We start from the raw sequence: 17,449 nt of genomic DNA on the forward strand, positions 1-17,449 counted from the left end.
GGTGCGATGTATATCTATTCATCGACGTCTTGCTCTGAAGTTAGGCAAATGCAATATCAAAATGAGCTGTTTTTGAGCTTGATTAAATAATTAGCTTTACTTTGTAATAGGGGTGTGCACAAATAGTCGAATATTCGATCTATAATATTCGAAAAATAAAAATACTATTTGAATTTTACTATGTTGCTTTGCTGGCCAAAAATGCAGTGAACCCATGATAAATCCTAAGCACTAAAACTCGCAGTTATAACTAAATGCACCGGGTGGCACTGTGGAGCCTGTTTAACAAGTTTATTTCATTTGATCGTCACAATGTTGTCGTCTGCCTCGCAAAGTTTGGAATTACTTGGATGAAAATGATCTTGCACAATGGAATTACTTTTGATCAAATGAATTAATGAAACGGAGTTATCATAATATCACCACCATAATGAGAAAGCGCATGAAATCTAAACACCTGTCGAATAAGAAAAGACGGCAGTTCATCACTGCATTCAAGACAGGTAAGCGCAGCTGTTATCCCAGGGTAAGCCAAGATGAAAACTTATCTGATAGCAAAATGATTTTGAGACGTATGCTTTAAGTTTCGTCGAGGGATATACATCTATGAACAGAAAACAAAGTGCTGCTGTTAGAAACTTAGCTTAGAGTTGTATTATCGTTAGCTTAGAGTATGCCTTAATAGTGTTTTTCCCATTTGTGCTGCTTGAGCTTAAATGGTGTTCTTTATATTTTTTGTTTGCACATATTGTTTAAAGGTGCCCTAGAACTTTTTTTTAAAAGATGTAATATTTAGACTTATATTACCCTGTGTGTCCCCTGAATGTGTCTGTGAAGTTTCAGATCAAAATACCCCATAGATTTTTTTTAATTCATTTTTTTAGCTGCCTATTTTGGGGCATAATTAGAAATGAGCCGATTCAGGGTGTGTGGCCCTTTAAATCTCGTGCTCCCCGCCCCAAGAGCTCGCGCTTGCCTTAAACAACATAAAAAAAGTTCAAACAGCTAATATAACCCTCAAAATGGATCTTTACAAAGTGTTCGTCATGCAGCATGTCTAATCGCGTAAGTACAGTGTTTATTTGGATGTTTACATTGATTCTGAATGAGTTTGAGGCTATGCTCCGTGGCTAACGGCTAATGCTACACTGCTGGAGAGATTTATAAAGAATGAAGTTGTTTATGCATTATACAGACTGCAAGTGTTTAAAAATGAAAATAGCGATGGCTCTTGTCTCCGTGAATACAGTAAGAAACGATGGTAACTTTAACCACATTTAACAGTACATTAGCAACATGTTAACGAAACATTTAGAAAGACAATTTACAAATATCCCTAAAAATATCATGTTATCATGGATCATGTCAGTTATTATTGCTCCATCTGCCATTTTTTTACTATTGTCCTTGCTTGCTTACCTAGTCTGTTGATTTCAGCTGTGCACATCCAGACGTTCTGCCCTTGTCTAATGCCTTTCATAATGTTGGGAACATGGGCTGGCATATGCTAGAGGTGGGAATCTTAAGGCACTTAACGATTCGATCCGATTCCGATTCTGGGAGGAACGATCCGATTCCCAAAACGATTCTTAATTAATTATCCTGCTGTGCAAAAAATACTCTAAACTTTTTATTTTAACCAAAATTGGAGTTACTATGCTTTTTGTATATAGTTAGAATATCTGTTTGACAGTATTGCCAAATTAAAAATGATTATGAATATTTCTTTTTCAATACTTTTAATTTATTAACAAAGTTATTTTCAGGATTAACAAACTCTGAATGAATGGTAAGCCATACAATTGCAATGAACAATCATTAAGAATAAACAGTTCTCAATTTGTATGACAATTTATGTGACAAAAAAAATTTGTGTGACAAAACAAAAGTGTGACAATTTTTCAGTTTATTTTGAACATTTTAACAAAAAATGTCTAGAGCCACACAAAAAAAATCTTTAAAACAGGCTAATGCAGAAGAAAAATGTCAGGGAACAAATTAAATACAAACTTAAATATTCAACATCTAGGCTGGCCTACCATAGTTTATCTTATATAATACTATAATACTAAGTTTTTGTGTAGGAACAGCAGTTGGTCCCCATGTTCAGAAGTAAGTGTGCTTCGCTGTGCTGTCACAATATCACCTGCAGTGGAGAAGACCCTCTCTGCAGACACACTGGTTGCTGGAATGCATAAATATCTCTTTGCCATTTTGGAGAGCACAGGAAATGACACCTTGTTGACATGCCACCAGTTGAGGGGGTCCTCTGTTAGAGGGAGTGGTGGGGTACTGCAATACCTGGTCATCTCCTCTTCAACCAAGGCAGAGGGTGACTGATGATATGGTGTATCTGAAGCATCAGAGAAGGTCTGCCCCAGCAGATTGTGAAGCAGAGATGAAGCTCTTCCTTTTGAAGTAGTAGGACAGTCATCCTGCAACTCTGTGACTTCAGGCTGTGGGCTCACTGAGATGTTGGCTTCTTTCACAGTGCTGTCTTCTAGATTGTCAGGCACTTCCTGCTTTTAAGCAATTAAAAGAAATTAAAATAAACAGAGTGTAGATAAAAAATAACTCTTCCAGTAATTCAATGAGATGAATGTAAGTCACAGTATACATTATTATTTACACACTGATAAATATTTAAAGAAATTAGAGATTAATTTAATTAAAGACATGAAATCATCACACAAATAAGCCTTAATATTGAGACCGTAATATTGCACTCTAATGTCACATGCTAAAACATTTAGTCAATGATGATAAAATAATTACCTCTTGTAATGATGAAGCTTCAGTGATCAGTGTTTTGTAAGTTTCCTCTCTCTTTTCTTTGGAAAGAAAAGGCAGTGCCTTAAAGCATGGGTTGAGAGAAGCACATTTGTTAAGTCTAGTCTCCTGGTCAGTGGTGTACCTTTTGCTGAGGTCCTCACATATGACCCTCTTTATCTCCCTGATCATCACTGATTTTTCCTCAGTGTTTTCTTTCATGTCCTGGATCAGTTTAGCATGCAATGGGGCAATTAAACACGCAGTGGGGCTGCTCTCCTCTGACATCAGAAGTGTGGCATCTTTCATAGGCTTAAGAGCAGTTATCACATCCTCACTGCATGAAATATCGGATTCCGTGAGAGTGAAGATTTCAGCCGCTCCTTTTCTCACCTCCTGTGATAGTAACGCAGCACAGACAGCCGGCTGTTGTTCAAGAAATCTTTCAAGCATCTCGTATGCGCTGTTCCATCTAGTGATGACGTCTGATTTCAGTTTGTGAGACGGAAGATTTAGTTGTTTTTGCTTCTCCTTCAACTGATGGTTTGCAATTGTGCTGCGGTGGAAAAAAGTCGCGATCCGCCTCACTCTCCCTAACAACCTTGACACAGACGGCAACTTCAGCGCTCGTTGGGAAGCCAAATTCAGTGTGTGCGCATAACATCTAACATGTGAAAACTTGCCGAGCTGTGCTGCAACAGCCATGTTAGAGGCATTGTCACTCACCAAAACCAAGTCTTTGTTCCGAATTTTCCATTCGTCTGAAACATTGTGCAGTAGTTCAGCAATATTCGCCCCTGTGTGACTTTCGCTCATAGCACGCGTTTGCAGAACACAAGCTGCAAGCTTCCACTCATCTGTAATGTAGTGTGCCGTAATAGTGACATACGATTCTGTTGTAATTGATGTCCATGCATCGCATGTTATTGCCACTCTGTCCGTATTACTTAGGGATTCTAAGATGTGATCTTTACACTCACTGTAGAGTGCGGGGACAGCCGTCTCACTAAAATAACGACGCAAGGGCAAAGTGTATCGTGGCTCAAGTACCTGTAACATCGTGCGAAATCCTTGGTTTTCCACAACGGAGTACGGGCGCAGATCTTTGGCAATAAAACCCGCCACTGATCGGGTAATTCGTTTTGCCTTTTCAGAACTCGGTGGAAGCTTTGCTACTTGATCCAGGGTCCTTTGAATGTAACCGGGAGTGTTCGTGATTGGAAGAGAATGCTGTTTCTCCAGCTCTGAGTGGAACCGCGTAATATGTTTCTTCATGTTAGTCGTGTTGCCGAAATATTTGAATTTGGCGCTACAGACTTTGCACACAGTATGGCTTTTATCAACGACACCTTCGGTGTCTTCAGAAAATCCAAAATGTTGCCACACATCCGATTTTAAATGAGATGGTGCAGATCGTAGTTTGTCCATTTTATCTTAAACTAAGCTAATTCACCAGAATATGAACGGTCGTCCATCAACGTCTTTTTTGTTTGGTCACGTGAGTCTTGACAGCGCTCGCATTTGAATTGAACACAGAATCGATTCTGAATTTTTGAGAATCGATTCTGGATCGTTAGATAACGAATCGCGATGCATCGATGCATCGAGCTTTTCTCCCACCACTAGCATATGCAAATATTGGGGGCGTACACCCCGACTGTTACGTAACAGTCGGTGTTATGTTGAGATTCGCCTGTTCTTCGGCGGTCTTTTAAACAAATGAGATTTATATAAGGAAGAAACAATGGAGTTTGAGACTCACTGTATGTCTTTTCCATGTACTGAACTCTTGTTATTTAACTATGCTGAGGTAAATTCAATTTTTGAATCTAGGGCACCTTTAACGCTTTGAACTAAAATAAAACCTTAAGATATAATTTAAGCTTGTGTATTGCCTAATCGTATGCTTGTTCAGAAATGGTTACAAAATCTTGACGAATATAAAGTCTTTCTCATTTAACATAATTTAAAGAAACGAATATTTGAATATTCGTTTTTTACGAGCCCAAATATTCAAATACAATATTTTGGAAAAATGCCCATCCCTACTTTGTAATGAGGGCATTTTAAGCTATGAAACTTGCAGGATGTTTTAATAGTACAAAGTATGCCAAAAGATAGAGGCAAATTTGATTCTCGTGTCATGACCCGTTTAAGGGTGTACTCACACCTGCCACGATTGCCTTGTACCGTGCCCTGGTGCGATTTGTCCCCCCCCTCCCCACTCTCCTGCTGGCATGCACTTACATTGCTTGGGCCAGAGCACACTTACGTCATATACGATGCAACTTTTTGTTTTGAAGAAAATGGGAAGAAAAGTACTTTCACTAATAGACTGCCTAATAGATTTATCGTTTATGCCACGCAGCAATTTTCACTTGCACTTATCAGAAGATTATTATGGTGGCAGCTGATGTTGGAGGAATTTGCAGCTTTACTTGCAAACTACAATTCCTGTTCATCAAAGTGAGAACCAGACCTGTTATAAACCTAAATACACTTGATTGTTAAATTATTTGAAAGGTAGTAATAGAAGTTTGTTGTCGTAATGATGACCGTAGCACCGCGCAGTTAGCGATCACACTGCATGCATACCACGCCCGAGCCCAACTGAACCGTGTTCTGGCCCATCTCTTCCAAGGGGGCCAGGGACGGTTAAACGAACCGTGCCCGAGAACGGTACTGAGCGATCACACTAGTCAAATGAACCTGACTTTGGGGGTCAGACGCGCTCAGGCATGGTTCAGATCGCCTATTGTGAGTACACCCTAAATGTACGATTAAATGTCAAATGTATTACCTATTTTTACTTACAGGTCTGGGCTCTAGTGGTACTGATGGAGGATTCAAGAGCTTCTATAAAGGTTGACTCACACATGAGCCCCATTTTTGTACATATTTGTTGAAGTGCTTTTTTACAGACAACTGCAAATACACGTATAAAATATCATGTGTGTGTATGGAATACAGGAGTCATTGCTGTCAGTGATTGACAACTTACCATAGCATTGTTTTGAGTTTTCACAGCTGCAGATAAGGCTGGGCAATATTACCCAAACAATTATCACATAACTTTTCATATCTGTCTATTGATAATTATCACAATAAATGTCAAATCTTTATTTCTTTAAAGTTTAAAAGCAGATTTTTGCTCCTAATTGAAAGTTGTATAAACCTGACCATTGATTGTGGTTTTAAACTATTCTTTATTGCCAGAAAATTACAAACACTTGAGGTTTTTTAATTCTTTACACTTTTCCAGTCATTTTTCCTTTAACAAAATGTTGATATTGTTTCAAGTCGGCAAACAAGTGTTGCCTGGCTTTGATGGCATGTATCTTTGGCACAGTTTGCAGTGCAGGCTGCAATATTATTACATGTACTCTTAGAAATGCACATTTCTGCACAGTAACTTGAGTTGACCGGAGTAGCAGCTCGAGTTGAGATGCAAATGTAAATTTGAATATTCTGACTGTTTGAGTTTTATTAAAATTAACCAATGGTCATCGATAGTAGCATACATTTAGATCATGATAATCACAGTTAAAACCATGCACACAGCATGTAAATCCATGGTAAATGATGTCGACTTGTAGATTGAAAAGCCTTCTGACTGTAGCACACAGTCTTTCTCCTGTTTGTCAGCGCTGTTTCATCTGGCTTTAAACTAGTTTAAATAACTGAGACGTTTGTGTTCTTTGCTGAATTCAAGCGCTTCTCACTGGATCTGACAGTGCTGTTTAGTGGTAGCATTACCGAGACTGATCAGTGAGTAAACAAATCTGCTCTATTATGCTCGTGATGTGCTGCCTTTTGAACTTTGAGTTGAGCGGATAAATGGTCCGTGTGGTGCAGTATGAGTAGCGCCGTTTTGTTCAACTTTTGGTGCATAAACACTTTCAAAAATGTATCGAACTCTTATCGTTTTGAGAAATTTATATAGTGATTATATAATCATAATCATTTTATTGCCCAGCCCTAGCTGTAGACTAGAAACATGGATGGTAATTTTTTATATATATATATATATATATATATATATATATATATGTATGTTCATTAGCTGCACAGTGTACATTGTGTTCACAAGATGCTTTTCATTTGTAGGAAGTGCAGGAAATGAGAAGTCAAACAATGAAGGTTTGTTTCCTTTTTTCCTCTAAGGCTGCATGTATGAAGCAGCTTTAGAATCTTGAAAGCAATTTGTGTTGCAGGACTCCAGACCACAACTGAAATGCTTGTAATTGTGACAAATGTGTTAGAATTTTAAAAGTCTTGTTTATTACAGTAAGGAAAAGTCTTTATATGGTCATCTTCAAGTGTGTGTGTTTCCTACATGCAGCAGTGAATGCAGTGTGAGCTGTGATGCCCGATTTGTGATCAATCCTAATTGAGAAAAACATGTTACTGACGGGATCAAAAACGGGTAGCCAGACAGAGATTGCTCTGGGTCTCATTATTAATCATAGAAATGAATGCAGTTATTTTTCCCATATTCACAACGTGTTTTAATCAGTTAGGCTAATAATGGTAATTTATTAATGGTAAATTAATGATAATAGTAAATTCTTAAAAATTCAAATAAAAAAAAGGTTGTTTGAGATCCAATTGTAATTCTGGAATCAACATTCACAAACAGGCAGAAATATTTTCAAAACTATACTGTTTCTGTATTCAGAAAATTCACCCTATTTTCCAAAATGCATGTAATGGATCTTTTTGTGAAATGTATGCTTTGGGGATTTTTTGGGGGATTTTTTTTTTTTTTTAAACCTTGTATTTTTTTTTTAATCAATGTCATAACTTTAGACTTCTCTAGTGACATGTTCAAGACTTCTCCAATCCTTTATTATATTAGAATGATTTCTGAAGGATCATGTGATACTGAAGACTGGAGTAATGATGCTGAAAATTCAGCTTTGCTTCACAGAAATAAATATTAAGTATATTAAAATAGAAAACCATAATTTTAAATTGTAATATTTCACAATATTATTGTTTTTTCTGTATTTATGAAATAAATGCAGCCTTAATGAGCATAAGAGACTTAGTTCAAAAACATTTAAAATAGTAATGTTTCCAAACTGTTGACCGATAGTGTATACGGAAGAAAATGCTACTTCTGTTTCATTGCACTTTAATTTTTTTTAACATCAATCTACACTCAATAGCCCATATTAAAGCGTTAGTTCACCCAAAATGAGAATTGAATTGTCATTACTCACCCTCGTGTCGTTTCAAACTGTAAGACTTTCATCTTCAGAACACAAATGAAGATCTTTTTGATAATAGAGATTTGTTCCTTCATAGACAGCTATGCAACTGACACTTGGATGTCAAAAAGTTCATAAAGATATATTGTAAAACTAATCTATATGAATTGAGCAGTTCAGTCCAAATTATCTGAAGAGACTTGATCACTTTATATGATGAAGAGATTTAATTTAGGCTTTTATTCACATAACATTGATCAGACAAACCTCTTGATGAAACTCAAACGTGCTGTGTAACACACGAGAATGAACCTCATTGCACGTGTCAAGCAAACATGCTTATGTTTCCGTTTACCGCAAATGATATGTGAGGTGATGAATGTGTTAACGGCCTAAATTCAATGTTCATCTAAAGCAATCGTGTCTCTTCAGAAAATTTGGACTAAACTGCTCAATAGGGCTGCACAATTAATCGAATTTCTAATTGCGATTCTGATTATGGATGCCATGATTTTTCGTAAGCGTTCAAAGGCGCGATTACAAGGAAAAATATCCACTTGCATTATTCTGCATGTTTAAGAGGTGTGTTTAGAGCATGTTGCGTTGTGAGAGGTGAATCACGACTACTTCAGAATGTAAAAGGTCTAACCCAGCACAAAAGAAACTACCAGTGATGTAGGTGTATGCTGATATGTTGAACGTACGCGAAACACCAGCACCCGCCATTTGTAAAAAGCCGTATACACAGCCTATATATTTACTCCACAAACTAACTCTACAAACATGAAAAACAGTGATGGATGGACCTCTCAACTTTACACTGAGAAAATTCAGTGCGACTTTGAGCAGACCAAGCAAAACATGATTATGTATTTCTGCTAAGCTAGCGAGATTGGGCATCAACCACACGGCAAAAGCTAATACATTTTTTCATATACTGTCTACTTTCTTTCTATAACAGTTCTATCTAATAACGTATTAGACAGGACTGTTAATTAGAATGTAAACTAATGAAGATGGAGAATGCGAGCACTGTGTTCTCGGCGCCGTCAAAAAGTAACAAGTACTGTTTACGTCACTTCAGGCCCTAGGGGGACATTACGTTTACGTTACATTACGTACAATACGTTGACTTTTTATTATTTAAAGAAGAAACCAAACAAATATATAGTTGACATTTGAGGTTTAATGCTCTAGAAAAACAATTAAAAAATTTTTTTAGATGGTTTCATTTTTATACAAAAATACGGTATAAAGATATTCAATACATCATTTAATGCAAATCATTATAATCATAATTAATAATCGCAATTACAATTTCAAGGGAATAATCGACAATTATGATTTGTCAATCAATTCATATGAATTAGTTTTACGATCTCATTATGAACTTTTTAGAGCATCAGAGTGGTAGTTGTGTAGCTGTCTATGGAGGGAATAAAAATCTTCATTTGTGTTCCGAAGATGAAAAAAAGTCTTATGGGTGTAGAACGACGTGGGTTAGTTAATTAATGACAGAATTTTCATTTTTGGTTGAACTATCCCTTTAACCCTATCAGAAACAGATTTATGATAACTTTGCAATATTATTAGGGGAAAAAAATAAAATGCCACACTGACATGAGAGGAGCGTACAACCATCAGTGCAACAAAAAAAAAAAAAAAAGACTGTAAGAAACAAGATTCTGATTAACTCAATTCCAATCCTGATTTCCTTTTGCCACCTTTTTTTTTTTTTTTTGGGTCTGGAGCCCTGTTTTTACAAAAATATTAGAAGCAATCATTTGTATACACAGTTCTCATTATTAGGGATATTTAATAGATAAGTTCACTTTCAAGTGAAAATTAGCCCAAGCTTTTCTCGCCCTCAAGTCATCCTACGTGTATATGACTTTCTTCTTTCAGATGAACACATTTGGAGAAATATTAATAAATATCCTGATGCATCTAAGCTGTATAATGATAGTGAGGATCAACAAGTAAGAGCTGAAGAAAATGTCTCCATCCACATCCATCCATCCATCATAAATGTATATCACACAGCTCCGGGGGGTTAATAAAGGCCTTCTGGAGCGAAGCGAAAATATTCTTATTTAAGTTATGAAGTAAAATATCTAGCTTCCACCAGACCGCCTTCTGTATTCAACGTATGAAGAAAGTGTAAAACTTGTGCAGTTCAAAAAGCTTATGCTACGCCCTACGCCCTCCCTATTCAACTTGCGGAAAAAGTATAACTGACGCAACGCTAGTTTACACTTTCTTTGTAACTTGCAACACATCGCTTCGCTTCAGAAGTCCTTTAACCCCCCGGAGCCGTGTGGAGTACACGTTTATGATGGATGGATGTGGATGGAAGCACTTTCTTCAACTCATACTCGTGACCCTTCTTCACTGCCATTATAAAGCTCAGATGTGTCAGGATATTAATATTTCTCGGATTGTACATCAGAAAGAAGAAAGTCATTTACACCTAGAATGGCTTGAGGGTGAGTAAAGCTTGGGGTAATTTTCATTTGAAAGTGAGCTAGTCCTTTAAAATCCCATATCAGATGCTATTATGATTTGGAACTACAATGTTTACAAGAATTCAGATCAGACCTTGTCTAAGGTGAGCTATTGTGTTTGTAGATGGTGAAGGCAGCTCATGGAGGACGAGTTCTGGTGATGGATTCAGAGGCAGAGGTGAGTAGAGTAACTTGTACTAAATAAAGCGCAACTGCAAAAGCATTCACACAGACAGCGTTTCATCTACGGCTGCAACAACTATTCGATATAATCGATAATGAAAATCGATAACGATTCTCATCGATTAGTCATGTCTGCCCACCGTGCACTGAAAACATCTGACAGTTGTCAAATTACAGCACTGAATAATGCATTTCTATGGACAAAAATGCATCTAAAAATATTGAAGGAAACAGATTGAGCAGCTGCGGGAAAGGTACGAAGTCAAAACTGATCAAAACATGAGAATTCTTTATTTTTAGCTTTAAACTTATGCATTAGCGCAACGGCTTGCCCTGTCAGGCTCTTTGACAGATGTGTGTGCTTCCTCAGCGCAAAACGTTTATTCTACAGCTATATCTTTATCGCACATCCATATTGCTGAGTTAGATGTGTTCCTGGGTCAACATATTTTGTTGATCCTGGAACAACATTCTAGTCTGAAAATTTAGTCTTAACCCTATTCCTACCCCTAACCCTACCCATAAGTTATCCCAAAAATCAGAGGGAAATGATCGATGAATAGCACTGATGTAGAAGCACCAATTCATGATTTTAAGTCTAAACTTTACATAATCTGTAAACTTATGTTACAAATTCACACAAGCATTTCTGTTTTGCATAAAGGCTCATCCTGACAGTCTGCGTTAAACTTCAAACTTTACTGAATGAGCGCCGGCGCGCGCACCCACGTCAGACGGAATGTGGTAGAGAGGGATATTCAGCGCAAAAATATTCTTTTTGCTGAAATTGTTGTTTAAAGTTAAATTTAGATTTAAAAAGTGTATTATGAGAATAGTAACTGTAAAGGGTTAACGTGTAAATGTAAGATGTTTCTTATAGCCTATTTACAGGATAAAGAAATGACAGTGTCCAGAGTGAGTGTGTTCCTGCAGAACATTTATCTTGCCTGTTGGTTAACACTAAGTTTGTATTTCTTTACTATCTTTATTACTATCTTAATTTTTAATGTGGGGATTTAGACTATATTCACAATATACAGTGCTTAACAAATTTATTAGACCTCTGCCACCCAATGTAAGGTTTCTGCCACAGCTGTCCTAAACTATCAGTATTGGTGATTACCAAAATCATTTTTCATGTTTCTGTAATGGTTAATCCACCAGTATGTGTAAGCTCTTTTAGTCCCAGCAGTATTTCTAATGCTGCAATATCATTATTGTTGTAATCCATGAGTTTTCGATTTTACTGTTTTACAAGAAAGGCAGAAAAAAAAGTAAAGCACTTTTTTTTTTTTTTTCTCTCTCTCTCTCTCTCTCTCTCTCTCTCTCTCTCTCTCTCTCCATATGCCCAATTACAGTCAATAACAAAGTTTATGTAATAAGTTTTTGTATATTATGTGTAAATGACTATTTAGTTGTTTTGGTTTATTTGCCTAGTAATAGGGCTGTGTATTGCCAAGAATCTGGCGATTATATTGCGATATTTCTTGTTTTGTTTTTTGTTTTTTTTTAGAAAGATCAATCATATCAAATCATAGAGAACACAACCATATGCATAAAACCTGACAAGCAACTTTATTTTATTTAATCAATACAGTGTCATTTGCATTATATTACTAATCACTATTTTGTGCAATCCAAGTAAAGGGAAAATAGTAAAGTGACTGCAGGATACTTTGTGTATATGTTTTAAAGGTTCACAGTATACCAGTTTTTCATTTCTAAACTATTTAACAACAGAAAGTACATAGTCCATTCCATGACGGAATGAACGTTTTATATTTAATATTGTAAAACTGTTTGCTTTAAAGCAGTCTACTGTATAAAGTGCTATTTAAAGTACTGAACTGCAGAGCTGGTGCAACCATATCCACATCGCTATGATCAAATGCTTTCTTTCTGCTGCCACCGCTGTCAATTTTGTTTTTGTTACTGAGAGGAAAACATGCAGTACATATTACATATTCTGTCGAACGCCTCTCTCAGCAGCGTGGATGACGTCGGGATGTTAAGTGAGCTCTGAGATTCAATGCGTTTCCCGAGTATTTGGATTTTAACGTGGCCTATTTTGCAAACAAATGACTCTTGTCAATCTCCTTAGTGGCTTCTTTATAGCTGAAGCCAAAATGAGTCCACACTTCAACTCTGCATACCGCGGGAGAGGAATAATTCTATTGTATTGTGAGCTGGGATTGCTAATGCTAACACTAGCGATGCACGCACCTTCACCTTGTGCTTCTCCAGCTCCACGTCAATTTACGTTCTGAGATAACACTGCCATCTAGTGGTTGGGTTTTATACAGTCTGTTGTTTAAACCGAACACAAACCCACAAAACTTGGAAGTAAATAAATGTATAAATATTGATAGTGTTTATGAGAATCAATACAGTATCGCCAAACATATCGTGATATTCACGTGTATCGATATTTTCTTACACCCCTACCTAGCAATAACTTTTTTTAGTTTTAAACAAGTTTTGATAGATTGATAAAATATTTGTTCTCTTTGACAGGTAGTCTAATAAATTTAGCACTGTATTCACTGTATTTCATGGCATTCAATTGGCACATTGTTTGAAGTACCTTGGGCAGGATGTGCAATAATGTGTGTTGTCCAAAACAAAAAGGATTTTTATCTGATTAATTGAAAAAAATAAAAAATAAATAATCGGCCAACTAATCGATTATCGAAATAATCGTAAGTTGCAGCCCTAGCTTCATCAGCAACCCTGGTTAGGGATGTACAAAACTACATTTTTAAAATGCCTGAACATTTTTTTTAAAAAACTATGGATTCGGTTACATTTACTGAGTTTAAATCTAAAGTTGTTTGTGCTTGCATAGTCTCAATGCTGTAACCATGCTGAGAAAGGCATTGCTTATCTGGTATTTTTAGGAGGCAGGGGAGGATCCCGAGGAGGGAGAGGCGGCTTCAGGAATACCTTTAAATCAGGTGATTCTGCATTTGTCATCTCTGATCCCACTCAACAGAAATCTGGTATTAATTCTGTCAGTCAGTTTTGGTTGTTACACTCAGAGGAATATAAGTATGTACAATGACTAAAATAGCTGTCTTTGAAAAAAGTTGTGAGTGGCTTTTCCGCATAAATGCTCTGCTTGGCAATCGTTTTGCGTGGTTTGCTGACAAGTCTTTGGAAGATAGGATTTTGGGTATATTTTAGAACGGTTGTTCTCAACCCTTTTTGGACAAATGTAATTCATTGTGTTTTTTTTTTTTTAAGATTTTTTTTTTTTTTTTTATTCTGCATTCTTGATACATTTTCAATTTTGCAGTGGAAAATTTATTGTAACAGACATCATGAATGCGAAACCAAATCTTAGTCAAATTCCAAACACCGTTTTTGTGACTTCAAGGGCAGTGTGGGAAGGGATGCCACCCAAAGGGTCATTTTCAAATTAAAGTGAGTGACATAACTCCTTTGCGAATTGCCCTGCCACAAGGATGTTAGCAAAGGGTGCATGTGACTATCACTTCACTGGAGTAATTAACCATTTATGATCACATGACTCATGTAGGTTGTGTGAAATGTTTTATCTACCATAATATTGCAATTGTTATTTTTCAAGACAAGCACTTTTCTTGGCAGAGACATCCATGCTTCACTGGCATTCATAGCAGCCAGTGTTATCTTTCTAAATAAGTTGTTTTTGGCGTCTTGAGCATCTACAGACACTTGGAGAATTTGGATGCAATATTCAAAGCTGTGGTGTTTGTATAAATTTGAGAATTTTTACATAAATTCTCTTGTGCTCTCTTCCAGAAACTGATGAAAATGGCAATGACGAGGGTAATTATTTTTCAAATAACAGACATGACTTTATGACTCTTGATCATTGTTTCATTAAGCCCATCTATTTGTTGCAGGTTGGAAAGGAGGTGAAAGCCGAGGAAGAGGCCGCGGTGGTTTCCGTGGTGGTTTTCGTGGTGGTTTCCGTGATGGTTGGTTGTTCGAATAAATGAATTTGAATTATTTGTGAGAATGGCAAAAAGAGATGACAAGAAATATGCACAGCTATGTAGGAATTTGGTTGCCTGGGGCAACAAACTATGTAGTTTAGTGGTCATTATACACAGTTGACCACAAAACACTTCCTTTGAGCAGTCACAGTCGAGCTGTGTAATGTGCAAATTCATTTTAATGTCTCATTTTTTAGGTGGTGATGAAGAGACTGGAAGAAGAGGCTTTGGAAGAGGTAATCAATTTTTATATTCATCTGTGTGTGTGCGTGCAAATGTATAAGAATTTTTTACATAAAATGTTCTTGTTTATCTTCCAGAAACTGATGAAAATGGCAATGATGAAGGTAATATTTCTTTTGAATAACATGTTTTTATGACTCTTGTTTCATTGTTTCATGGAGCCCATCTATTTGTTGCAGGTTGGAAAGGAGGTGAAGGCCGAGGAAGAGGCCGCGGTGGTTTCCGTGGTGGTTTTCGGGATGGTTAGTTTTTGGAAGAAATTAATTTCAATTGTGGTAATGTAAGATGGCAGGAAGCTATGAAACATGCAACTAGCACAGCATTGTAGGAAGTAGCTTGCCTGAGGCAATGGTAAATTTATACAGTGTAGTTCTCAATATACATACTGCTGCCTTTGACCAACCACAGTCAAATAGTGTAATTTAATTTTAATATTTATCTCTATCTCTCAAGGTGGTGATGAAGAGACTGGGAAAAGAGGCTTTGGAAGAGGAGGTGATATGTTAAAATTCATCTGTTTTTAAATGGTACCTGATTGATTTGTCAAGTGGCTCTTGGGGGTTCAACTGAACTTTCTTTAATGGCTTTGTCTAGGTTTCAGAGGCCAGAATGAGGAAGTGTTTTCCAAGGGTAATTTACTGTATTCATAGTAAATAGTATGTTGTAAACTGCTGCTTTAACTTGCTGGTTTTCTTGCTCTTCCCTCCTCGATTATCCAGTCTCAACAGCAGACAAGGTAGATCAAGAAGCAGGTGAAAATGCAGGTGGGTCGAATTTGCCTTCAGTGCAAGTCGAAGATTTTATTTCGCTGTATGGAATTTGTCATTTCTAGATCTGGATAAGTATGGGAAAAAAAACTGTAAAAATGAATGAGCATGCTCAAACCGTATGGCTGAATACTTTATGGGTGAGAAACTTTATTATACTGTATAGCATATCCTGCCATTATTTTGAAAGTAATGTTTTCTAAATGCATGTAATCTGTGACAACATTATCTTAAAACTTATGAATAACATTTCAAATGTATGTAGTCAGTGAAAGTGTGAAAACATATGTAAGGCCCGCCCAATGATGGTTTCCCATAGGGCGGGAAAGGTTTCTTGTGTGTTTGGTCTTTTCAGCATGGCAAAGAAGTTTAATTCCAATTAATCTTAATCCATTTTATTATGAACTCGAATTTAGGTTAGAATGCCAATTTATTATTGATCATTTGTATGGTAATTTATCTAGACATCTGATTATTCTGTTTAACTTGACACTCATTGTACTCGTTCACTCGTTCAGAGCCTTGCAACGGCCATTTAACGCGGGTCTCATAGTCAAAAGTTCGCCAGTCCGATCATTAGTCAGAGGTTATGGCTAAATGGAAAATGTGTAGCAATTTAACAATGCTGTCCATTGTTAAAAGGTACCCATGTATCCCCCTACAGTCGCCTATATAACAACTTAGTTAAAACTCAAACGGTAATCGGAGCTTATGGCTAAAACAATTTAACAATGCTGCCCATGCTTGCTATTGTTAAAAGGTACCCATGAAGCCCCCTATAAGCGACTGCATAACTAGAATCTCACCTGATGTTCTCTGTTCCATCTAACATGATATCTAGTATGTACTTAACCTACTTCTACGTCACTACATTCACGACAGGTAAGCGCAGCTGTAAGTTATTCCCGAGTGAGCCAAGAAGATAACTTATCTGATAGCAAAATGATTTTGAGACATATGCTTCTTCCTTTTAATTTCATCGAGGGAGACATATTTACGAACAGAAGACACAAAGTGCTGCTGTTAGAAACTTAGCACAACGTTATGTATTATCATTATCTTTGTGTCTCTGCAGTGTCTGCCAGCTCTGCTCGTTTTCTCACCCGAGCATGTATATATTGTTTTTGTCAACATGAACATGTGAATCAATATGAAAACGATAACCATATACTGACTCGAGTGTATTATGTACGATAACTGGCGCTGTCTGCTTTATTAGTGTTTTTCCCGTTCGTGCTGCTTGGGCTTAAATGCTTGTTCTTTATATTTTTTTGTTTGCACATATTGTTTAATGCTTTGAACTACAAGAAAACCTTAAGATATAATGCAAGCTTGCGTGTATATTGCCTAATCGTAAGCTTGTTCAGAAATGGCTATAAAATCTTGATGAATAAAAAAAAAAATGTCTTTCTCATTTAACGTCATTTAAATAAACGAATAGTCGAATATTCGTTTTTTTACGAGCCCAAATATTTGAATACAATATTTTGGAAAAATGCCCATCCCTAATTTGCTATAACAAGTCTTTACTTAATCTACTTTAGTCAATTTCAGAGTAAGTCAGAATAAAATCAAATGTAACAGTTTATTAGTCGGGTAAATAATCAATTACATATTCAAAGATAATCGATACAAAACAAATGCTCAGAATTAGTGTAAAAGACGAATACCTGACATCAGAAAGATACATGATGCTGAGTGTCTGAAGGACACAGCATTGCAGGCTGACCTGGTTACAGAATCGCACCTTGAGCCTCCTGCAATATCTCTTTAAATACTCAGACCAAGCT

The 17,449-nt window shown here is 36.7% G+C and overlaps 2 protein-coding genes across 10 annotated transcripts in view; one reads left to right on the forward strand and one right to left on the reverse strand.

Moving 5' to 3' along the window:
- Positions 1 to 17,449, forward strand: part of ddx4 (DEAD (Asp-Glu-Ala-Asp) box polypeptide 4) — a 51,965-nt gene that overhangs the window by 19,400 nt on the left and 15,116 nt on the right. For 2 of the 8 annotated variants that reach the window (XM_048171880.1, XM_048171813.1), the window contains 12 exons: positions 5,586 to 5,633; positions 6,877 to 6,909; positions 10,611 to 10,664; positions 13,567 to 13,623; positions 14,453 to 14,479; positions 14,557 to 14,631; positions 14,847 to 14,885; positions 14,970 to 14,996; positions 15,072 to 15,134; positions 15,346 to 15,387; positions 15,487 to 15,522; positions 15,612 to 15,656. In XM_048171880.1, coding sequence (XP_048027837.1) covers positions 5,586 to 5,633; positions 6,877 to 6,909; positions 10,611 to 10,664; positions 13,567 to 13,623; positions 14,453 to 14,479; positions 14,557 to 14,631; positions 14,847 to 14,885; positions 14,970 to 14,996; positions 15,072 to 15,134; positions 15,346 to 15,387; positions 15,487 to 15,522; positions 15,612 to 15,656 — 546 coding nt within the window. The remainder of the gene's footprint in view (positions 1 to 5,585; positions 5,634 to 6,876; positions 6,910 to 10,610; positions 10,665 to 13,566; positions 13,624 to 14,452; positions 14,480 to 14,556; positions 14,632 to 14,846; positions 14,886 to 14,969; positions 14,997 to 15,071; positions 15,135 to 15,345; positions 15,388 to 15,486; positions 15,523 to 15,611; positions 15,657 to 17,449) is intronic. The other 6 variants (XM_048171823.1, XM_048171832.1, XM_048171843.1 and 3 more) reach the window with 6 other exon arrangements.
- On the reverse strand, positions 1,953 to 4,388 carry LOC125256154 (E3 SUMO-protein ligase ZBED1-like). 2 transcript variants are annotated; one of them, XM_048171901.1, is made up of 2 exons: positions 2,776 to 4,388; positions 1,953 to 2,519 (listed from the first exon to the last, which is right to left on the reverse strand). In XM_048171901.1, exons 1-2 carry the CDS (start codon positions 4,195 to 4,197, stop codon positions 2,061 to 2,063), a joined length of 1,881 nt encoding a protein of 626 aa, XP_048027858.1. In that variant the 5' UTR covers positions 4,198 to 4,388; the 3' UTR covers positions 1,953 to 2,060. The 2 variants fall into 2 exon arrangements, with proteins under 2 accessions (XP_048027858.1, XP_048027847.1); XM_048171890.1 differs by having other exon boundaries at positions 1,953 to 2,522.

Source organism: Megalobrama amblycephala, linkage group LG2 (genome assembly GCF_018812025.1).
Source record: "Megalobrama amblycephala isolate DHTTF-2021 linkage group LG2, ASM1881202v1, whole genome shotgun sequence".
NCBI lineage: Eukaryota > Metazoa > Chordata > Actinopteri > Cypriniformes > Xenocyprididae > Megalobrama > Megalobrama amblycephala.